Consider the following 23,393-nt stretch of genomic DNA (forward strand, 5'->3'; position numbering starts at 1 on the left):
CTCTCCCCACCCCACTTTTTCCCCCAGCTACACAGACCTGCTGCCGATGGCTGCCCAGCTCAGCTCCCCTGCTTCTAGCACAGGCCTGGCCCCCTGCCCCATGGTTCCGCTGCTGGTAAGCTCTTCAGGGCCGCAGCCCCAAATGACCAGAGTATTTCCCTCCTCCCAACGTCCTGTCCCACCGGCCTCTTGGAGACCTGTCCTCCCTTGGCAACCCAAATTGTCTCTCCTGGTTTTCTGCCTACTGTTTCTCTTGCTGTGCCTGTCTGAAGAGCCTTGCCATCATGCCAGCAGACGCTTGGGCTCAGGAAGGGCTCCCCAGAGCCCCCACTCGGATGCCTTCACCATCCTCCTCTTCCCGTTCTGCCCAGCAGCCATGGATCTCCTTCCATGCTCGGCGGGGGTACTGAGGGTTGCCCCCGAGCCCATCTCAGCGGTGCCTGTGGCCGGGACGTCTCCGCCATGCGCTGCGGCCTGCTCCTGGCACGGCGCCTTCCCCCTGCGTCGGGTTGCTAAGGGACTGCTGGAGCTCCTCTGGAGTGTCATCGTCTCACGGCTCACTTCCTGCAACATCCTTTTCTCCAGCCTTGACAAATGCAATCTTCTCCCACTTCTGCTTATTTAGAGCTCTGCCATGAGGATCGTTTTCCTCACCTGTCATTTTTCTTGTGTCACCCATGCTTTCCTCGCTGTTGCTGGTTCCTGCTGGCAAGCAGCAGTTACCTGTCCCCGCTCTCTGGGCCTTTCACAGCTCCCCCCCCGTTAACCCCGGAGTCCCTCTGCACACACGGTGTCTCGCCGCCAGTCAGCCGCCGGTGACAGCCAGCGCTCGCTGTGTCTTCAGGCGTGCAGCTCCTAGAGACACCCTGCGAGAGATGTCTGTCCCGCTGTCGTGCTTTATGGGAGTGCTTGTGAATTCGAGCTGAATTTGGCAGGCAGGGTGGGGATGTGCCTGGGTACCGGAGAAGTTCCTTCTCCAGCAGCCCCACAGAGAGGCCGGCTTTGCTCCAGCGGGGTGCCTACACAGGCCTGCTCCATCACACCTGGGCCTCCTTCCTGGCCTGGGGACCTTCCTGCCCCGATTCTGGACAGCCTCAAGCCCTGCTAGGGGCTGAGGGACACACTCTACCTCCTGGGCTAATCCAGGGCACAGCCGGGGGTGCGGTGCCCAGGTGAAGCATGTGGGCCCCGGTCCACACCACAAATGCAGGAGGGAGATAAAAACGCATCAATGTCTTCACCTACCCTTATGGATTTTTCCCCCATGTTTTTTCAGCATTCATTTTTATTTATGTGAGGTTAAAGTCAGTCCAATTTGGAAATCAGCTTGTCTGAGGAGCTCCCCTCAGATCTTATTAGCCTCACGTAGTATTTCTATTCATTTTTGCTAATACCATTCACCAGGCTGGCTGTGGTGGTAGTAACCCTCTCTGTGCCAGTCCATGGTGGCCGTGAGCCCGCTGGTTGTGGGGCAGTTGTGAGAGCAGCAGGATATGTCCGTGCAGCTCCTGGCTTTCCCACTTCTTCCAGCAGTGGGGAGGGGGCACTTGCTGGCATCCACCTCCCCATAGCCCCCCTCGCTGTGCCCAGCATCCCCTCCGCAATTCTTGCTGTGGGCACGGAGGGCATCTCTACCTGCCTGTGCTGGAAATCGGTGGCTGGTTTGGGCAGAGAACAGTTAAGAAATGATTGGGCTCTCCTTGTAATTAGAGAAATTCCTGGAAGAAGAAGAAAAAAAATCCATTGAGGGCTTTTAAACGAGAGATAGGATGCCTGAGTCAGGAAGTCCTTCAGCCGCAGATTGCTGGCGGCTGGAAGCGCGTCCTGGGGAGGTATCAGTGCACGCTTGGCCTGCCTTTACATTCGTCCCCTGGCGCTGGCTGCTGGCCCCTGCCAGTGAGGATATTGGCAGGGTGAGCCTTCGTCTGGGAGCTGCCAGGCTCCGCTTCCCTTCCACAGGCGTTGTTTCAGGAACCCCAGCCCACAACACCCAGTGGAGCTGATGGCAGGGGGAAGGAGTTAAGGTGCAGGTCGGGAGTCGGCCCCAGGGGGAGAGGTTGGTGGCCACCAGCATGGGGACGTGACCTTTTGTTCCATCAGCACAGCGAGCATCTCCCGAAGTGCCCGGCACACGGTCACAGCCATCCCGTCTCTCCCCTCCCTTCGATTATTTATTTCCCTTCGATTATTTATTGAAGTGGTTTGATGCTGGGTGACTGTAATTAAAAGAAGAAAAATACACACAATAAAATGATTTCTAAAATGGTAACGTGCTGGATGCAGCGAAGCAAGGAATGTATTAAATATTTATTGCCACTGGTCTGCTGGGGGAAAAAAATTAGAATTATTTAGCCAGGGAAAAAACATTTTAATTATTTAATTTGAGAGGAAGCCTCCCCCACAGCCCTCCTTAGTACTGAGCCCCAGACATATGTTGGCATAATGTAAGGTTTGATTAAAATCTGAATGGGACAAAGGCCTGGAGATTGAAACATGGGATGAGGAGCCATGCGGTTGCTGTCCAAGCCTGAGGCGCCCCTGCCTTGCCACAGCAGATGGGATCTGTGGGATGCTGGATCTCACAGGGGTCACTTTGCCTCTCAGGGGTTCTGGGTTGCAGCAGTGCAGTGCAGTGAGTCCTCCTCTGGTAAGGTGGTGGAGGAGAGAGGGGAATTGCGTTGGTGCAAATGGGCTTGTCCTCTGTTAGCCCATCCTGTTGCAGCTGTAGGGCTTTGTCCAGGGAGGGATCCAGGTGAGGGATCACAGGGATCACAGAGGCTGAAGAGATGCTCTGTTTGTGGTCTGTGGCCTGGCGAGAAGGCTGAGCTATGCAGGAGGTGCCTTTCACCTTGGAAGAAGATCAGTGACACCTAAAGACATCAGAAGTTGATAAAAGGGTGCGGCGTTTCAGAAGCAGAGGGTGGTTCGTGCTTGGCAGCAGTTAGCCAGGGCTCTGCTTCACCCATGGGAGCCTGGGCTCTGTCGAGGACTTGCTGGGTGCATCGATACCTGTAGGAAATGGCAGCACATTACCACAGCCCTGTCTGCAGCTGCACCTCTCTGGGTGTGTGGGTTGCTCTGAAGAGCTCTGCTAGGCTCACCCAGATCAGCCACGGGGCTGTCCGAACCCCTGTGTCTCGTGGCACTACACCGTGTGGGCACGATCCTTCTGCTGAGAGCCTCCCCACTCTGCACTGGGGCAGGCGTCCCTGGCGGCTGGGGCTGAGGATCCTCCAGCCACGTATCAAAGATCCAACCGAAGCGTGGGGTCTGGCAGCAGCTGATTGTTTTCTGTGAAAGGAGGGGCTGCGATTTTTTCCCCTGTGTCTCGGGATTGACAGTCTCTCATTATTAGCCCCCTGGAAGCAGGCGCTTTGACTGAAAGAGCCATCCCAGCCTGCACTGTAGCAATCAAAGCGGCTCAAGAATAAACATGGCTTGGCAAAAATAAACACAAATTGCAATGCTTGCTGTGAACAGCGATATCCAAGGGAGCAAACATCAAATGAAGGATTATCCCTGTTTGCAAGGAAGCTCTTCTAGCAAGAGATTGAATAAGGACCAGCTGCAGCCCAGAGCAAAGGGGGCTACCAGGAGAACCTGCTCGTGCCATCAGGAGCACTCCTCTTTGAAGCCTGCATGGTCTCCTGTAGGCAGTGTCTGGTTCTGCTTTACATGCTCTGTTGGCTGCTCAAGCCCCTGAGCTCTTCACAGCTCCCTTCAGCTTGCAGACAAAAAACCACAAAAATACACAAGGAGAGGAACTGTGCAGGAGGGAGTAGAGAGGCTGGGGAGAGCCTTCCCCGAGGCTGGCAGGGAGGGGTATTTGGGCCAGGTATGGGACCAGGCTGGGATGGCTGCCAGCAGAAATGCTGAGCTCCTACATGAGTTGAAGGAAGGCCACATCATCCAAGTCCCGTGGGAAGTCTTGGGGTAAAAGTTCCAAAGGCAGCTCTCAACCAGCAGCTGTCCCCTTGCTGCCATGGGGAGCGAGCACGAGCAAGCCTTCCTCCCCAAAGCCTTGCAGAGAGGGAGCCCGCTCGACATAAATCAGACTGGGAGGCGCAGAGGTTCCATAAACAAGCTTATTTTCTGAAGCCAGGTCCCATTATGTTATCTGTCACTTTATTGGGGTTTCTGAGCCATTTATTTTTATGTATATACATCGGAGCTGGTGAGCCGGCGTTGGCCTGAGAGTATAAAGCTGACAAGACACGGTAACGGCATGTGAAACCTGTCAGCAAAGCAGCCGCCTGTGAAATGAACACAAGAGCCGACTCCGAGGCTTTTATTTACGGGGATCTTGGGCAGCACGTGCCGGAGCGGGGGGTCCTGGCACCCCCGTGGTACTGACCCGCTGCCAGCGGGCTTGAGCATGGGCTCGAGGCAGCTGGAAGCGAGATTTTCTTCCTAAGGAGCATCTTGAGGTGTGGAAATAACTTTTGGCCAGCATAACCTATGTAAAGAGGCACATTTTCTTGGTATGGAAGGGAATGAAAAGAGTTTTTAAACACCTTGCTTTCCACTGTTGATCTTGGTTCTCTTCATTTTTAGGCTTTGGTTTTCCTTCTTGTGTCTTTAAGGTAGAGTCAGTATAAGAATTTGGTCTGAAATGGGAAAATCAGAGTTTCCCTATCTGAAAAATGCAGGGCTTTTAAATGCTTTTGAAACTTTTTTTTTTTCGGTTATTTTACCCCCAAAGCAACATTTTGCCAAACTCAATAGTCTTTACAGAAGCCCAAATGAATGATAGTTTCTGTCATATTCCAGGGGGAAAATATTTTGATCAGCATTTTTTCCTCTTAGTCGCAGCAAACATTTAGGATGCTAGATAGTTTCATGGGTCATTGAAAGCCCTAACGAGTCGTGTATATTGTTATCAGAGTGACGGTACAAGCACAGACCCTGCTTTGACGCTGTGCTGACTTCTCTGTATTCCTCTGTTGTAGCTCAGAGCGGATGTTGCTGTCGTGGTCTGGTCCTTCGGTGGGAGAAAAACACCTCTGCTGCTTTGAAAAGGCGATTCCTGGAGCCTGTGGCAGGTCATGCTGCATGTCGAGGTTGGTGCTCCCTGGCTACTCTTTGCAAATTGTGAGCCCAGATGAATGCATTTGGGCATCCTGCGCCTGTCCTTTCCATCCCATTGACACCCTGGCCGAGCCTGGCACATGGCATTTTCATGGTAGAGAGCAGCGTGGCTATGTGCCACGCAAGCCCAGGCTGCCTTTCAACAACCGGAGATGAATTTTATGGCTTGTACTTGGCAGGGAAGGGGTCAGCAGAAAATGCTGTGCTGCGTGCCAGCTCCACTGCTGGAAGGAAAGCAGGGCCATGCAGGGCTGGTCCTGCATGAGGGTGTCTCTGACGTGTAAACCCTTTCTTCTGCACACTCTGGCAGCAGAGCTGCTTTCCCCAAGCACCCCACTGGTGTTGAAGCATTCTTCGTGCTGAGGCTGCTGCCAAAGTGTGGTTCTGTCCAGGTCGAAAGCCACGCAGCCATGTGCAGCTAGACTTGGGAAGAGTGCAGGAGCTAGAAAACAGGTTGGAACCAGCTATTTTGGGACACACCTGTGTGTGGGGGTGGATGTGCTGTTTGACAGGAGTAATAACTAGCAGTTTAATCGAGACTCCCACCCTGCCTTCGTGCTTCATGAGCAATAGCAATGTGTCATCTTCCCAGAACCATTCAAGAAAACTCATCTGGAGCAGCTGCGTGTCTCGTGGGTGCCCCTGGAGAGCTGGAGGCCATGGACTAGGTGGCGTTTTTTTCCCTCAAAGCAGCAAGCCCTGACCCATCAGTAGGAAGTTTCCCAATGCTGCTCTGCTGCTGGCTTGAAAGTGAGAGGTATTATTTTAATCCTCAGCTTTCTTTCTGATTTGGGTGAAGGACACGTTTCCTTTCCTGGCTTGTCTCACAAGCTCTTTCCCCAGCACACCCCCATGTCAGCCTGCTGCAGGAAGGGCCTTTCCTCCCTTCTCTCCCAGGAGTGCAAGCAGGCAGCTCTGCCTGATTGATCTGCTGCCTTCCAGCCTGGATCATTCCTCTGCAGGTCTGTCTCTCACCTGCCTGGGCACTGCTAAATCTTCCTTGGAAGGAACAGCTATTTGTCAAGTAAAATCAGAAGGTTTGAGCCTCATGTTCCCCAAGGCCACTTAGCAGGGCTCTGGCTGTCTCTGGACACCTGTTTTTCTGCAGCAGAGTGGTACAAGTGACAATTAAGGCTGTGAAGCTTCTCCGGAAAGAGGGCTGCCTTCATCCTGCTCGATGTCGGTACCACTGCTGTGAGCCCTCGTAGCGAGCACTGAATGCATTTTGCCCCCCCCCCCCCCCGCACCTTAGAAAGGTGCAATGTGCCCCAGGTTTGCCCTTCGTGGAGCGACGTCTGTGGTCCACGTGCTGTCACCTCCTTCCTTTGTGCTGCTCTGCACCAAGCCGCTTATTGACTAGAAGCATAATTGTGCTGCATCATGTCTAATTGGTTTGCTCTGTCGCTCTCCATTTGCTTTCTCCGTCAGCACCCTCCCCGCTCCCTCCCTGAATGCACGGAGCTGTGAGCGTGAGCAGGGCACGAGGCCACCGTCCTGACTGCTGGAGAAAAAAAAAAAAAAGGCACCCGACTTCCTTCTTTCTTCTCCTAAATTCAAATGACAAGAAACAGAGGAAAACAATTTTGCAAACCCTTGGCAGAGGGCCAGCTCTGATAAAGAGCCGTAATTAATCTCCCCAGCTTTATTAGAATATCATTACAATTAACTCAGCAATCTTGTGTTGATCAAAGCCATTGTTCCCCACAGAGCAGAGGAAGCCAGTTGCAAGTGTGCGAGCCTGGATTGTGCCGTGGATGCAAGCACCTAGAGCTGGCTCCTTCCTGCCAGCTGAGCGTTGCCTGCTGTACTGCTGGCAGCACGAGGACTGGTGGAGGTGGCCCACGATGTGGCCCCCAGGCCTGTGTCCTGCCACTTGCAGCTCTGATTTTTTTCAGCAGCTCGTTTCTTGGTGAACTTACATGGCCTAGATCCCTTGTGGGCACGGGGTACGTTCCTGATGTAGATGCTTTTGGGTCCAGCCTTTTCAGCAGTGGGTTTATTCCTTTGTGTGTGCTCACATGGATCTTCCCGTGCCTGCTTCCTCGTCTCAGCTGGCGATACGGCTGCTGCTGCAGTAATCCAGCCAACAGCAGCAGAACGGTAAAGACATCAGGGGAAACATTTGTGGAAGCCACATTGTAAAGAAAGGAGAGTTGTCAAAACGAAGCTTCATGAGCTCTCCAGTTAAATAGCCCAAGATGTGTGCTATAGAAAAGCAAGGAAAATGAGCACTGTTAAACTACCCCTTTCCTCCTTTCCAAACTGTTCTCTTAATATCGGGCATTTATCTGTAATTTAAGCCTGTGATTAGTTTTATCAAAAAGATAGTTCTGAGGCAGAGATCTTAGAAATGATTAGGTGTGTGTTTGGAGACAAGCACAGCCACAGTTGCACTGCAGGATGAAGATGTAGCTGCTGGCTTCCTTGAGCATCTATCTGTGGGGGCCTTGTGCCAGAAGGAATCTCTGGGTTGTATACATCTCGAAACGCACTCTGGTCTTTCAGGGCACTTCTCTGCCCCCTTTGAAGGTGCTGGGTCCTCTTAGATGCAGGTCACGGGGCGAGACAGTTTGTTCGTCTGGGGTGATCTGACACCTGGGGCTCTGACAAAGCTTTCTGGCTCACTGACAGCTCTGGGTGCATGGACCCGCAGACACCTGGGACATGAAGACATTTTGCAGTTTTGCCTCAAGAGCAACCCATCAGGCTTGCTGCGGAGCAGGATGAAGAGCCTGCAGCTTCTTTCTGAGCTGCTCCTGCCTCTTTCTGCGTGGTAGCAGCTCTCTGCCAGGCTGGAGCCATGCCCAGGAATTCTCTTCGTGCGGAACCAAGGAGGAGATTTGTTTGCTCCAAGGCAAACAGCCTGGCCCTGCCCAACGTAAGAGCAGGATTGTACAGGTGGAGGTTTTAACCTAGGAGGGTTATTAGGGTTATTCTGTATTGCCTGGGCCTTCCCTCTGCCATAGGCACCTGGATTTAGGGTGATCAGGGCTGGATTAGGAAAAATAAAATAAAATTAAAAAAAAAACAACAACCAAAGCCATAAAGGCCATGAAACCTCTGATGGCACAGGTTTTGTTTTCACGTGTAGTCTCCAGGTCCTTTGCTGCTCTGTCCCTAAGCTGAGAACTTGTCCTTTCCCACTTTGTCTGCCAGCGCCCCTCACCATGGGTGGTGGCAGGAGGGTGGGCTGGTGGCAGGAGGAGATGCTCAGCATCGACTTGGGGCCCATCGAGAAGTCATTGCTGAGTCCAGGAGGACACAGTGCATGCCTTGGCCAGGCTCAGAGGGAGCAAGAGCTGGGGAGGCATTTTTGAAGAGATTAAAGTGATCCCTCTGCGTGCCCCATCCTGCCTCCCCCAGGAGGCAACAGGCACCATTCCTCCACCGGTGGCTGGGGACGTTACTCAGGTCTCTGAGCGAGGCGCAGGGGCTGAGTGTCAGGTTGTTATTAAATATCATCACCGAGTGACAAAACTGTGCAGAGCACTTCAGGCACAGACAGGGGCTGGAGGAGGGATCGCTCGCAGCGTGCGGTGAAGGTCGGAGGCTCCTCGTTCTGTGCTTCCTCCTGCTCGTCTTCCAGGCACAGCTTTCCAGGACCCCCGGGGGGTCCCTTGGGGTCTGCAACATGCCCAAGCATGGGTCCCCAAGCTGGCCTGTGCATGAGGCAAAAAGAGGGTCTGTGCAGCCCCCAGATCCTCTCCTCTCAGTCTATTTAAGAGCTCCAGGAGCAGGCTCCCACCCCATCGCAGTAGTGCTGCAGAGGGAAGAGGCTCCTGTAGCATCTCTTCTACCCAGCGGAGGCAACTGGAAAAGAAGTTCTGCAAACAAATGTCAGTGCCTGGGCAGCAGCAGAGCTCTGAGGAGGAGCTGGCTTTAGGGGCAGGAGCACAAGCTATAAACAGAAAGCACGTGTGTGTATAAGGGATGAGAGGGAGGCAGAGGCACCTCTGGTGAACATGCCCGGACTGGGAGCTGAGCGCTGTAATCATCTGCTTGGAGCGCTCACTGACCATCAGCAGAGTGGAGAGACACTTCCCCGTGTTTATTTAAGGCGAGATGCCCTAGTTTTGTGCTTTCAGCGGAGTCCCTAATTATCCCTCGGTCTTTGTAGTGAGCTAATTGGTTTTGCAGCACTCCAGGCTGATAGGCTTGAGAAGCACAGGCTGGAGGGACGAGGAGGAAGAGGAGGGGGAGGAGGAGGAGAGAGCCGGTGGGAGATGGCGGGCTGGCTGGGAGCAGGGCAGGGTTTGGTGAGCTGTTGGATGGTGCCCTGGGAAGGACGATGGAGGAGGGCAGAGCCACAGTGCTGTGTCGGTTGCTGGGGTCCCGCACGGTGCACGCAGGGGAGGACAGCGACTGCTGCCCGGTGAGGACAGAAATCCCCTAACCAGTTATATGGCTGTTTCCTTGGGCAGCTCCCTGTGCTGGGGACCTGCTAACTCCTGGGCTTGCAGAACCAGCAGCGTTTTCTGACTGTCCCAGCTCTTTTCCAGCTTAGTGGTGACTCCAGGGAGCCCTGCCAGGGGAGGCCAGCCTGATCCCCGCCATGTGGAGTAGCTGGTCCCCAAGCTGGGTGCTTGCCTATTCTATATTCTATATTCTATATTCTATATCCTGTATCCTGTATTCCGTATTCCATATTCCATATTCTGACCTAAGCTGGTTCTTGCCAAGATAAGGTACCGTGCCCTGATAACCAATGTCACTTCGCACAGTCCGTGGTATTCCTGCACACACAGTGTGCTCTGATCTGTGTGTGTGCGGATGCCTTGTTGCTCTCTGCCATGCAAAACCATCCAGGCTGTGCTCCAGAGCCCACGCTCCTCCACCCGGGCCATGAGCCTGAGGAGCACAAAGCTCTCACTTCTGTCCTTGCTGTCACTGGGAAGCTCCCCGTGGCCACCAAGTGCAGCGTGTGTGACAACTCCGAAGTGCCCAGGTGGCAGCAGATTTATTAGGGTATTATCCTACTAGTGCTGCAAATGGTGTCATCTGTCTTCTAAACTTTGCACTTTATTTCAGGGAGAGAATTTAGTATATCCAGGTAATACGCTGTAGTTTTAGCATATGATAAAGCCCTGCTGGGAAGTGTAGTTTTATTGATTTTGTTATTAAAGTGCCACTGGAATAAATTAGCTCATTTGAATGAAATGTCTTATTACCTGGATTATAACAGGCACATGATGAGATCTCTGGAGAGGCTGGTCACAGGGAGCAGAGCACCTGACGGGGACCCACGGCTGCCACCCTGGTTTAGGTCCCCCCAGAGCCCCCAGCTCCTGCGCAAACCCACCGAGAAACTCAGCTGGCAAACCTCAGGAGGAGAACAATCTGCAGCTGGTCGCAGTGGCGGGGACACTGTGTTTTAGTTGAGGTTTGTATTGCTTCTCCAATCCTCTGCTCAGGTGAGAGCATTGTTTTAAAGGGAACGAGGAAAAATCTCTGTTACGGGGCAGTATTTCTTTAGTACCATGAGTAATGGGGGTGGATTGGGAAATGAACCGTTCCCCATTACACCAGGACCTAACTGCACAGCCCGTGCTTTCCAGTTAAAATTTGATTGCCTCGAATCCTGAGGATTATGGAAAATAAGAAAAAGGCCTAGTAAAATTTATGGCTTTTAATCATAAACCGATAGAATTGCAGTAAATCTATCATAAGCATGCAGATGTGGACGCAGAAGAGGGAAGCAATAGGCTTGCCTGTTCCTGGGGGGGTGAGGAGCTGCAGCACCCACAGCAGGGCTGGCTGGGCGGGGAGCGGGGCTGCCCCCCCATCTCCTCCGGGGTGCTCAGCCCACTTCTCCGTGTCCCGCAGGGCCCCGGTGTCCCCGACCTCATTGCAAAGGGGTGGCAGGGCTGGAGGCACGTGGGGAGCGAGGGGGGGTGAAGTGGGAACAGGGGGCAAGGGTGGGATGGTGGGGGGTAAGGGAATGGAAAGGGGGAAAGCAGAAAAAAGGGCCAAAGCTGGAGGTTTTTCCTCCTCCCCTCCATGCCACTGGCTGGGCAGGGAGCAGGATGGGTCCTGCCGAGGGGATGAGGGAGGCAGAGGTCTGGGGGAGGATGCTTGCAGGGAGCACATGTGTGGTGGGAGAGGAGAGCGTCTGGCAGAGGGAAATGGCAGGAGAGCGAGACACGCACAGAAGGCAGAAGGTATTTTATTTTTTTTTAAAAAAAAAAAGAGCGATAAGAAATAAAAAAGGAAAGAGTAAAGAACTGACTCTGAAGAAGAGATAAGAGAGGAGGGTAGTTAGTGGGAGAAGGAGCAAAAATAAGTGTGATAAGGCCTGATAGAAAGGGGAAGGCAGCAAGCAGCGCCGGGGAGGCAAAGGGCTCGTGCCTGGGGCCGGGTGACGATGGCGAGAGCCCTGGGGAGCATCAGCAGCTCCGGAGAGAGCTGGGCACCGATCCTGGTGGGGAGGGAAGTGCCAGGAGCCAGCTGGTGCCCTCAGGGTGGGAAGTGTCTGTCCCCTTGTCCCCAGCCCAGCTGCATCCCACCACAGTGCCCATCGTGAGGCTCCCGGTGTTGGGAGCAGAGGAGGGAAGGCACCTTTCACAAGCTACCTCCCCTCCATGCCTAAACATGTCTCCTCCTGATTCTTTTTAAGCTGTTTCATAAAGCACTTTGTATTTCTCCTTATTAAAAAACAAAAAAGACTGAAAAATGCTGCCTGGCTCCAACACGCAGCCCATGGTTACCTGAAGAGCCGTGGTGGAAGTCAGCCCCTGCTCTCTCATCCCTGATTAAACTGCAACAGAAACACACTGTAAATTTCAGCAAAGAGGAGAAAGAGAGTTTATTCTTTTTTTTTTTTTTTATAGCCATGAAAATTGCTGAGCCGAGATGCTGGCCCCTCTAAAATGCTTTTCTTCTGCTCCATCCATCTGCTTTAATCACATGGTGAATGAAAAAAAAAAGAAAAAAAAATCCAGTTCACAAAGCATCGAAGATTTAAAAAAAAATTGACTGCAGGTAACAAACTGTGTGCAGGCGACAGTGCCGCGGAGCAGCGGGCAAACTCGCTAATGAGGGACTTTGAGGTGTAGCTCGGGTGGCTTTCTCCAGGGCAGGGAGCAAGGATGGAGGGGCTGGGGGTGCACATGGGTCGTGGCGGTGCGTGGCAGGGCCCTGGGGCTTTGCAGGGATGTGCGGAGGGTGGACTTGCCTTGGGAGCCCTCCATGTGACGCACGGAGTGGGCACGGGCAGGGGGCTCGTGGCAGTGGCTTGCACGGGGAAAGGCAGGCTTGTGGCATGTGTGTGTTGGGTGTTCGGTGTCCAGGAAGGGGCTGAGGGCTGGGAGAAATGGTGTGGTAGCACAGCCAAGCCCTTTTGCACAAAGAAAGAATTTTCTCTCTTTTTTAAAGCTTCTTTTTAACAGTGAAAGACTTGGTTCCTCCCTTTGATTGCTGGGATACTGCTGTATGCTGCAAATACCTTGTTGGACTTGGATATTAGTGCGTGTTTTTTTTTTTTTTTTTTAATCTGTGTGTGTTGAATTAGCTCTTTTAATTACAGCATTAAAAAAGGATAACTGGAGTCAATTAAAAAGCTCTTCCAGGCTGCCAGTGTTAATAGCTGTCCAGGAACACAGAGACCCCCCTCCACCTCTCTGCCGTCTGCTGAACCGCCGAGTGAGTTATTGTCAGTCCTGGCAGCAGAGCTCAAGCAGAGATTTCTGCACCTCGTATGTGGCTGGGCACAGCTTGCTCGGCTGTGCTCGGCTTGGCATCGTCCTCTGCAGGGCTGAGGCTTTGCTACAGCCTGGCCCCGCGTCCCCTCCTCTCCTAGGACAGTGCCGCTCCGAAATCGAATGGGATCTGCATCTCGGACGGGGCCGGGAGCACCTGCCTGCAGCTTGTGAGTTGTTATTTGTGGTTTCGTATCGAGCTCGCTGAAAATGATGGTTAAACACAGGTGGGAGGGGAGGCTGGCAAGGAGGCTTTTTCCTTTGGCTCTTTTTAAAAGCAAAGCAAAAGGCTTCAAAAAGGGTTCGGCTTCAAAATTGCAAAGGAAGGATGGGTTGGAGAGGAGGAACTAAGAAATCAAGCGTCTGAAACCTGCTGTGGAGAAAGCAATGCAAAATGTTTTGTTTCAAGGTGAATGGAAAGCTGAAACCAGCAGAAAATCCCCCCCTCCCTATGAGCACAGATGTTTCGGGTTGGTTTTTCTAGATTAGCACATTGCTGGAAGAAAAGAAAATCCATTCTTTCCTCTGTCGGCGCTCCAGGTTGCTGTCGCTTATTTTTTTATCACGTTGTAGTGACTTTGATCTCTGAAGACTCCTTAAGTGCTTTACAAATCAAGCATGCAAATCTGGGCTCATCCACCTCTGAGATGCCGCCATGGCCAGGGCATCCTGCCGGCGTGGTCCCATGCTTCTGAAAACCTCCAGCACCCCGTGCACCTGTGTCACAGGGACATTTTGTGCTTCCAACGCAGCCAGGAACTGGTGCGAAGGCCACTGGGCTGTGCTGTGGTCCCTGAGTGGTGCCAGCCCTGCTCCTCCCACGCAAAGGAGGTGGCTTTTGCCCCGCCCTGCACCCGAACTTCTGGGAAATTGCCACAAACTGACCAGGAGCAGCTGAGCTGGTTTGATGAAACGGGTTTTATTTTCAAAGCTTGACTTGAAACACCTCTTTCCCCATCATACTCTCTCTATATCACTCTCTCCCCATGTGTTTGCCCGTCTGGCTGGCAATGCCACCAGGGACCCCTGTTCTTCTTTTCCAGGCAATGCAGATCTGCCAACACCGAGCACCAGAGCTGAGCGAAGGGAGGTCACTCCCAGGACCAGACACCATGGTGATGGGCACCCTGGGGCTAGCACTGGGGCAGGCGGCGCGATGGCAGCCTGTGCCTCCTCCCTGCTGCAGCCCCGGGCCTGTTCTCCTCTGGCTTGGGCAGCGTGGATGTGTGTGCATTTATATATGCATGTAATGAAGCTAAATTCCCTCTGGGGAGTACCGAGGGGGCCAGGGCACTGCCTGCTTGTGCTGCAAGGTTTAAGGGCTGAGCTCACCACAGAGGTGGGCGTTTGGGGAATCGGCTGGAAAATACAGCTAGTCCTCAGCAAAAGTCCTCATCTCGTAGCGAGATGGCTGGGAAGTACCTCCGAGGTGACAGCGTCGGAGGGCGGGAACGGAGTACTCGCCAGTGATACAGAGCTGGACAGATCAAGAAGTCAAGATTTTGCATTCCAACTATCTATAGGAAATAGGGTTTTTTTTATTATTTCAAGTTTTCATAAAAATCCATAATTATTGAAATCAAAGTTACAGAAGAAAGTTTGTAACTTTTTATTGATTTTATTTCTTTTTTTTTTCTTTCTTCCCCCCCGTTGTTTTTCCCTCTTGGAGTTATATCTGACACCAGAGTCCATCAGACAAAGTCTTTACAAACACAGGAGTCCTGAAGATATCGGCTGAATGTTTTCCTGGTATAAAGAAGAAGAGGAGGAGAAAGAGGTGGTGACAGTGCGGGTGCAGTGGGTTTGGACTGGGACAGGGGACGTTGTGAAGGAGAGAGGTCGGTATGTTTGTAGCAATGTTTTTTTAATTATTTTTTTATTTGTCCATACGTTCTTTTTTTAAAAAAAAAAAATTATTTGCAAATTGCTGCCTGGTTAAATCATTTTCATATTGAACTTGCGCGGTGCATCAGCAGAGCTGATGCCCGCGTCGGACTTGCGTGGCACGTACTCAATTTCAATGTTGTGCTTGGTGTTGCCTTTTCCCCGGCTCCACAAGAAGAGGAGCACCAGACAGAAGAGCACGACGCCCAGGAAAGAAATGAAGCCCATGGTGGTGGCGATGATGAGAGTCTTGATGTCAAAGGGGAAAGGCACGGTGGCACGTGTGCTGTTGGCATCACTCTCGTTGGGCTGGTTGGAGATGAACGCGAAGGTCTTGTTGGGTTGGTGGGGCCAGTCTGGGGAGTAGCTACGCACGTGCAGGTGGGCCAGCATGGTGTCGTTGCCACCCGCATTGCTGGCGATGCATAGGTAGGTGCCATTGTCCTGGATCTGGGCATAGCGCACCTCCAGCGTGCCGTCAGGGAAGACAGTGAGCCGCCCGTTAGTTTTGGTAGAGATGAGGTGCTTCCGGGGGGAGAGCCACATGATGGTGGGCGGTGGGTCCCCATCTGCCCGACAGATGAAATGGACCGTGTGGCCTTCGTCCACGAAGATCTGCTGAGGTTTACGGTCTCGTATCCTGGCTCGGCGGCAGGTGAAGTAGTTGGGCAGGAGGACGTCAGGGAAGTCTTTGAACTCCTTGCCCTGGACGAATTCGGGGGTGGAGCAGGTGGGCTGCTGCTTGTTGAAGTTCAGCCTCCATCGCCGTCGGAAAACCCACAGCAGCCGACAGTCGCAGGCCAAAGGATTGTTGTCGAGGATGAGCGTCTCCAGGTTGCCCACCGAGTGGAAGGCCGACTCCTCCAGGGTGGTCAGCAAGTTCCCCGACACGTTCAGGATGCGCAGGTAGTTGAGGCCGCGGAAGGCAAAGGGCTCGACCGTGGTGAGCTGCCCTCCCACCAGCTGGATCTCCTGGAGCCTCAGCAGGTCGTGGAGCATGGAGCCCTCGATGGTGACAATGGGGTTGTAGGAGAGGTTCAGGAAACGGAGGTAAACCAAGTGCCTCACCGACACGTACGGGATGGACGTCAGGTTGCAGTGGGTGATGGACAAGGAGGTCAAGTTCAACCCATAGAGGCAGTTGGACGTCATGGTATCCAGGTAGGGCCAGTGGGAGATCTCGAGGACCTTAAGCCGGTACAGCCTCTTGAAGGAGTAATCCCGGATGGCGTTGATGTTCAGGTGGCGCAGCCGCAGCACAATCAAGCCGTGCAGGTGAGACAGGGCCTCTGTGGGGATGGAGGTCAGGTTGCATTTCTCCAGGGTCAGCTGCTCCAGACTGTTGAGGCCACTGAAGGCCCGGTGGGAGATGTAGACAAGGTCGTTGTCCCCCACCTCCAAAGACTTCAGGTTGTACAAGTCCTGGAACATATAGTCCAGGAGGATCACAATTTTGTTCTCACTAATGTCTAGCTTGGTAAGGTTGCTGAGTCCAGTAAATACCCCCAAGGGGATCAGCTTGAGTCTGTTACTCCTGAGCCCCAGCGTCCTGAGGTTGAAGAGGTTGTTGAAAGCCCCAGGTTCAATGGCACTGATAATGTTCTCATTTAGCTCCAGCTCCTCCAGGTGAGGGTAGTTGGCAAATTCATCCTGGTTGAGGGTCTTGATGCGGTTCTTGCCCAAGTCCAGCAGCCTGGTCTCGGTTGGGATCCCCTCGGGGACGACCATGAATCGCTTCCTGTGGCACAGGACAGCACGCTCCTGGGCAGAGCACTCGCAGCGCGGCGGGCAGCCTGTGGCAGAACCAGACAGGATGGATCCCAGCATCAGGAGGAGAATTGGCTGCCAGCAGGCCAGGATTGGGCTGCGCATACTCGCCTCCCCAGCTACCATCCTATCTCTCACCTGCAGGCAACGGGAGAGAAAGAGCAAAGCTGGATGTGAGCGAACGATCAGCAGAAGCATGGCAAAAGGTGCTAGAGCCAACATCACCTACCACCTGATGAGACCAGACCTCAGGAGGCACTTGACCCTGGTATTTCGACAGATTCACAAATGTGCGATGAGATGGGGTGACAGGCCTACGGGGGGGGGGGGGTGGAACTCCGCAGGGCAGGCAGCGGGCCCTCCCCTGTTTCCACTTCAAAAATAAAAATGAACCAAAAAAGCCACCCAAACCCTAATGTGTCATAGTGAGACAAGGGGGGATGTGACCATGTGCAGGACTCGTGCACGCTGTCAACATGTATACGAAAAGGGGATCTCAGGTCACAGTAAGTGGGCACGTGAAGTGTGCCCCTAATATGGGGCCGCCTCACACCACACCTTGGGGCTCTGGGCACGCTTTGTGCACCCCTATATAAGGGGCTGTTGTGTGCCACACCCCTAGACTCTAACACTTTTCTCCCTCAAAGAAATCAATGTTTCTTTGCAAGGTGCCAGGAGCAAAGATGTTGGAAAGGCCATAAAGGTTTCCACGCACACGGCATTGGAACCCGCCAGCCCTTGGCACACCAGGCAGCTGCGGAGCTGAGTACGAAATGCAAAGGGGCTGCTGCGACCATCGTGGTGCCTCCTGGCCTGGGACTGGGGCTGGGACACACTGGGGGCAGTGCTAGGGAGGGTGGCAGCACCGCTGGCACTCAGCAAAGGGCAGCTGGGTACGTGTGGAGGTGCTGCCGGGCTCCTGCGAGGCGGTCCCCCCCCGGCCAGCGCGGTGCTGGCGGCTCCGCTGCGCTCCCACAGCCTGCCCTGGCCGCTGTGTCTCAGAAACCAATTCCCGCTGCTCACGGCCGTGCTGAGAAAGCCATCAAAGAAAGCAAAGCAACCGCTTGCAAAACAAAATACAGGCCACAGGGCTTAATTACACCCGGGCTGCAAAGACTTGAGCTCATCGGGCTGCCAGGCAGCTGGCCTTATCTGGGTGCGCTTTGCTGAAATCTCACCTCTGCCCTCGGGTGCAGCCGGGCGTGGGGCCCTGCTGCAGCCCCCTCCCCCCCACGGCACGACCCCCCTCCTGGATCTGCCCCAGGTCAACTTGTGCCTCCCCCCTGTGCAGGGTGGAAGGTGCAGTGCACATAAGTCAGCGTGGCTGCTTGGCCAACAGGTGATTTACACCAGGTCTGAACCCGCTCCTAAATCCCCTGCATGCTGCTCTGGCTGGGTGGCACCAAACAAATGCACCGTGCCGAGCCATGCCCGAAGTGCTGCTGGCCTGGCTGCCGCTGGGATGGCAATGCCAGTGGGTGGATGCCGGGCAAGCAGCTGATGAATGAAGTGCAATCGTCAGGTTCTTAATGACTAGACAAACCCACCTGCACAGAATTAAAGTCTAGACACCCTTCACATGTTAGTAGTTCTCAGCTAAATTTAAATCTGTGATAAATGCAGTCCCTGACAAAAGCAGCTGAAATCTTAATGGCCAGAGTCAGTAAAAGCTGGGGGAGAAAGACAAGGAATAAATTCTGAAAAATTCTGGGCCAAGGAGAGCTTTGAAGCCCCCCTGTCTCCCACTGGGCATTCCAGAGGCCTCAAGGTGAGGTGGCTGGCAAGAGGTGCCCATCTGAAAACGACCGATAAATCGCTGGTTTTTGGTGGCCAGGCTCACTCAGCAGCACCAGATGGGCTCAGACCAGGGCAGGGCTGGCCGGGGTGAGGAGGGCCCCAGCTGCTCTGAGTGGGTTTGGGCACGTTCACGAGGCCAATTCTGGGGCAAGGGCTTGGTGTTGGTGGGGAGGAGAAGTCCATGGCCGCCTGCGGGGTACAGGGAGGTGGGGACATGGAGCCTCAGCAGGGGCTTTGCGAAATGTGAAGCCTTCCACATTTGCCCTGAGACAGACCATGAACCCTACCTGCCCTTGGAGCTGCTGAGCCCCCTGCTCCCAGGTGCCAGCCCTGGTCAGGATCAGGCCTGATGGCTGTGATACACAGGCCAGGACAAGCCGGGGAGTGCTGCAGCCCTCTGGCATGAATGTGGCTCTCATTTCTCACATCGAAAAAAAAAAAAAAAAAAAAAAAAAAAAAAGAATCGATAAGAAAGGAGCGGCTGCCGGCCTCACTGGTGTTAGGTAATGACTGGATCAGTGCAAACCAAAGGAAAAACTGTGCCCAGATCCAGGGCAGTGGGTGCTTACCCTCACCCTGCTGCCTATGGATGAGAGCTCCAAATTCTGCACGAGGGGAGCAGATGGGCGCACCGGGGCCGCGCTGCCTCGGTGCTACACGTGGCAGGACCCGCTGGGAGGGGCGATGCTGTTCTGGGCCCCCGCCTGCAAACGCATCCAACCCAAGGCTGATGCCGGAGGGAGCCCAGGAGAGCACCGGGGCTTGCCCCTGAGGCTGCAGGGTCCCTCCTGCCCTGAGGGGCTGGCAGTGCCCTCTGCTATCCTCAGGCTACCCCCTGCTCGCCACCCTGCAGGGTGCCCGGTGCTCCGCCACGGTGACAGCAAGCGAGCGGCAAAAATCCCCGCGTCAGCGCTAACCCCACCTGGCCTCCATAAATTACCACGCGGGAGATGTTCACCCTTGAACCAGATGCTTTCGAGAGCATCGGACGACTGCAGGCGATTGAGGACGAGGCAAGACAAATCCCCAGGGCCCCGTGGGGCTCTCAGGGGCAGAGCTGGGCCGGGAGGGGAACGTGCGCCCACCCTGACCGAGCCATGGTGCTGTGGGCTGGTCCCGGCACCACTCCGGGCTGCTGCATGGGCACGGTACGGGCACGGCCAGCCACGGACTCACCCCATCTCTGTACCACTGGCTTTCCTCAAAGCCTTAGAGCCGGTGCTCGCCTCTAAGCCGCTCCAGCTAAATCAAATTTTATTGAACTTGACTACATTTTAGAGATAAAGACTCCAGGTTTACAAATAAATATTTAACAACCTTTCCTGCTGCTAAAAGAGTTGCTTATCCAGACCCCGGGCTCTGCACTAAGTGTTCCTGTAGCTATCTGCAAAGCAGCAAAACAAAGGGAGAGGCTTTAATTTGCCAAACACGTTCGTGCCTATTTCCGCCTCGCTCCATCATTCCCTCCGCGTCCAGCGTGCATTTGCAGGCCTTTTTTCTTTCTCTCTCCCTCCTTCCCACCCTTCCCGCTCCCTCCTCCTGCTCTTTCCCCACTCAGCACAGGTACTGGCACCAGCCGCACCCCTCATGGTGCCGGGAAGGCCAGGGGATGGAAGCAGGGCCAGACCCACAGCACCAAGGGGTGGTTTCCCTCTCCCGACACATAGGCAAAAAGGAAGCAGTGGGAGACCCTAAAGCAAGCCCCAAGCAGGCAGAGCACGGTGCTGAGCCTGGGGGCTCCCCTGTCCTGCTGGCTTAGGGACCCTACAGGGCTCCCTGTAGCTCTGTGCCCCTTCCCTTTGATCCTGGAGGCTGCCAGGATTTGGGCAGAGCCTGCCCCAGGACATGGGAGCAATGGGAAGCTGCCTTCATTAGGGGACGGCTTGTTAACAAAGGGCATGGAGGTGGTGCCCATGTCCCGGCCTGACCCCCAGCTCCTCCAGGGGCAGCACAAAGCGCTGGGAGAAGGGTGGCGAGCAGGGCAGGGGCTGGAACGGCCGCGTGCAGGGCCCCTCGTCCTGCGGGGGGACGCGAGCACGGGGCACGGTGCTCAGCCTGCCCAAGTATCTGCTTTCAGCTGCTCCGAGACGGAGCCTGGAATAGGTGTGCTGCAACCTGATCTGCTGCGGCAGTTGCTCCGAGGCTGTAAATGAGCACCAAGAAGTATTCAAGATGCAAATCCCCTTCCGGCACTCACACAGCCTGGCTGGCACCACACGCCCGCGGCACCCAGCCTGCAGGACGGCCGCGCAAAGGAGGGCCCTTACGGCGATGGCTCTTCCACCCAAAATGCAGCTCTTCCGCCCAAAATTCAGGGGCCCCAGTACCATGGCGGGGGGGGGTATGAGGTGAGGGACTCATCAAGCCAAAGGGCAGAAAAGCCGGGGATGCGCAGGGAAGGCAGAGGTGGAGAAGAGCTCTGCGGTGGGCTGAGGGACCAAGGGGGTGGTTTTGCCCCAGCCAGCTGCTGGTCCAGGGATCTGCTTGACTCCACAGTTGCGAATGCTTGGGGGATAAATGGCAATGGCCCAGAGCCAACCTGGGGAAAGGTTTTCAGGCCTGTTACTGGAGCGGGGCGGTGGGAAGGAGATCCCAGGCGTCTCTGCAGGATGCCGAAGCCCAGGGCAGATTTTGCTGAGGCTGTCTCGCTGCAATCACAGCCGTGCCAGAGCCGCTCACCCCCACTCACCCCTTTGCTCCCTCATTTTTAAAGGCTTTTTTTCTCTCTCTTTGGCTGCCCACGCTTCAGTGACCCATCAGCAAAGAAAACATCCTGACAAGGGATCAATAAGTAATTGCGAAGGCAGCTGTAGACGTCTGGGGGTGCAAAGCCCTGAGCTAGCAGGAGATAAATGAGGATGGGAAGGGTGCAGCGCTCCAGGGAGCTCGGGCTGCGAGCCAGCCACGCTCCCCTGCTCGCGGGCTGCTGGTTCAAGGTTTCCCATGCCAGGCAAGTGCTGGAGTGCTGTGTTTGCTGGGGGAGCATCTCCTGAGGGTCAGCCTTCGGTCTCCTGCTCTGCATGTTTCAGCCTGGGTCGGCAGGAGGATGGTGCATGGCTGCGACTGGCTGGGAAGGACATGCAGCAGCTGGCTGAATGGGGCTTCTTTTTTTTGTTTTACTTCAGCAAAACTCCTCGCTGAGAGGCCGGTCTCTGCGGATATCAGGTCACCAGGGTGTTTTGGGGCTCAACTGAAGGCAGCCAGCTCAGTGAGCACCTGAGTGACGAGTGAGCACGGGGCAGAGGGGATCCAGTGCAGCACGAGTGTCTCTGTGGGTGTTCTTTCATCCCTGCACGTAGCTGTGAAAGAAGGATGGAAAAAGGGCAGCCTTTTCCTAGGACTATGGAAACTGGAGAGGTGAAGGAAAGGTCTACCAAGAGAGCATCTTCTGGGACAGGTGCCAGGGTCACGGTGACATTGTGAAGGCATCTCCCGTGCTCCGCCTCGGCATGCAAAGACCCTTCTGGGGACAGTGGGGTCGGCAGCTGCTGGAGCCCGGGCCACCATCCTGCTCCCGATCCTGTGGCGACAAGCCCACCGTCTCCTCCCAGTGCAGCCCCAGGAGCCATCCCCCACGGGAGGCTTGGCTTTCCCAGGGAACAGGCCCCAGCAGTACCCAAACACTTCCCACGCAGCCCAGGAGCGCTCCAAGGAGCAGGGCAGTGCTGGTGGCTTTGGGGCTGGAGGTCCTGCTGTGCCAGGCTGAGGCTCAGCCACCCCGGCCACCAGCTCCTCACCCTGCCTCCGTGTCCCTGCTCGATGGTGGAAAGCTGGGTCTGAAGGACCAAACCGCGCAGCTCCAGCAACCGGGGACCGGGGAGTGCATCCCGAGCCCGCGGCGCCACGCGGTGATGCTGCTGCCGGAGGCTGTGGGCACATCCGTTACATGTTTAATTTAAGGTCAGCCTGTACCTACGGCACCACTTCTGTTCCCACGCCTCATCCTTAAAATACCCCGGCAGCCAGTGTAATATCCTAAAAACAGGTCGATTTGGAGCACCGCGCCGTTCCCTGGGAACCTTTCGGATAATAGCCAGAGGACTTCAGAGGACATAAACCCCACAGCTTCTTTGATTCCCGGGAAACCTGCTGGTTTACCTCCATGTAGGACTGGCCCTGATATTTTTACAGCGTTGCCTAAAATAAGTGGCCTCAAAGCCTTTCGGCTGACCGCGGAGGAGCCCGGGGAAGCTCACTTTGTGACAAGCGGGATGAGCTGCACGGCGCAACGAAGGCACACGCGGGCAGGGGCACAGCTGCACTTCAAGGCACCGCAAGAGCCGGAAGCCCCGGTCCTCTCCATCCACCTGCTGCCCAGACCCCTTCCCACAAGCCACATCCCTGCCTCTCTCCGTTATTCTGGCTTCATTCACGCAATAACAAATGCAGTGCTGCAGGAATTTCCAGAGAGAAGCAGAGAAAAAAGGGAGCAGAAGCAAGCATGAGCGATGGCGAGCGTGGCGAGCAGATTCCTCTTCCCAGCCTGGCTTTCTCTGTGCTGGTTTTACACGTATAATTCTTTTCTTCTTTCCCCCGTTCTTGCTTGTTTGATTTTTGCATTATTTATGGCTTGTCTTCAGGGCCTCCATTTGTTGTTATTGTTTCATTCAACAATAAAATAGATTCGATAAAAACAAACAGCGCTGAGCCGTGGCTGAGCCCGCCGGTCCTGCAGTCAGCGGTGCCGTGGGCGGGCGAGTGGCCAGCAGCGCCCGCCAGCCCGGGACAAGGGGCTGGATCCGCACACGGGCACCGAGGTGTACAGCTTGGCTGGGATTTGGGCTCCAGGTGCTGCCAGCCCCACAGACACGCGTCCTTCCCAGGTATGGGGGTGCGCACAAAGCTCCTGGGTCACAGCAATGCACCCAGACCTCAGGCCCCCTCTGAGCAAGAAGGAAAACGCTGGTTGAAAGGAGAACCCAGGTTATTTTTAGGGCAATTTCAGGAAATCCAACGTTTCTGCTTCACTGGTGATGCTGTCTCAAGTCCGCTGGCACCAGCTGTGGATGCTGTGCCACGCAATCCCAGCCCCAGGTGCTTTGGGAAGCCGGGACAGGGGGGATCAGCTCCGTCCTAAAGGGAAGGGCTCGGTGCAAGCCACGCAGCACAGCCCCACGGCTACACAGCAGCTGGAGCAGGGGCAAAAAGCCCGGTGGGTTTAAT

The 23,393-nt window shown here is 54.7% G+C and overlaps 2 protein-coding genes across 9 annotated transcripts in view; one reads left to right on the top strand and one right to left on the bottom strand.

Moving 5' to 3' along the window:
* HMG20A (high mobility group 20A) overlaps positions 1–14,488 on the top strand; it is a 165,660-nt gene extending 151,172 nt beyond the window's left edge. For 3 of the 6 annotated variants that reach the window (XR_005823476.1, XR_005823480.1, XR_005823478.1), the window contains 3 exons: positions 4,950–5,060; positions 10,271–10,468; positions 11,916–14,488. The gene's annotated coding sequence lies outside the window, so the exon portion shown is untranslated. Of the gene's footprint in view, positions 1–4,949; positions 5,061–5,680; positions 5,846–7,719; positions 7,967–10,270; positions 10,469–11,915 lie in introns of all 6 variants that reach the window. The other 3 variants (XR_005823477.1, XR_005823479.1, XR_005823475.1) reach the window with 3 other exon arrangements.
* LINGO1 (leucine rich repeat and Ig domain containing 1) overlaps positions 14,301–23,393 on the bottom strand; it is a 126,365-nt gene continuing 117,272 nt past the window's right edge. For all 3 annotated transcript variants that reach the window (XM_040570642.1, XM_040570641.1, XM_040570643.1), the window contains one exon: positions 14,301–16,571. In XM_040570642.1, the coding sequence (XP_040426576.1) occupies positions 14,718–16,559 (1,842 nt within the window). In that variant the 5' untranslated portion in view covers positions 16,560–16,571 and the 3' untranslated portion in view covers positions 14,301–14,717. The remainder of the gene's footprint in view (positions 16,572–23,393) is intronic.

The sequence above is a fragment of the Cygnus olor genome, chromosome 11 (genome assembly GCF_009769625.2).
Source record: "Cygnus olor isolate bCygOlo1 chromosome 11, bCygOlo1.pri.v2, whole genome shotgun sequence".
Classification (NCBI taxonomy): Eukaryota; Metazoa; Chordata; class Aves; order Anseriformes; family Anatidae; genus Cygnus; species Cygnus olor.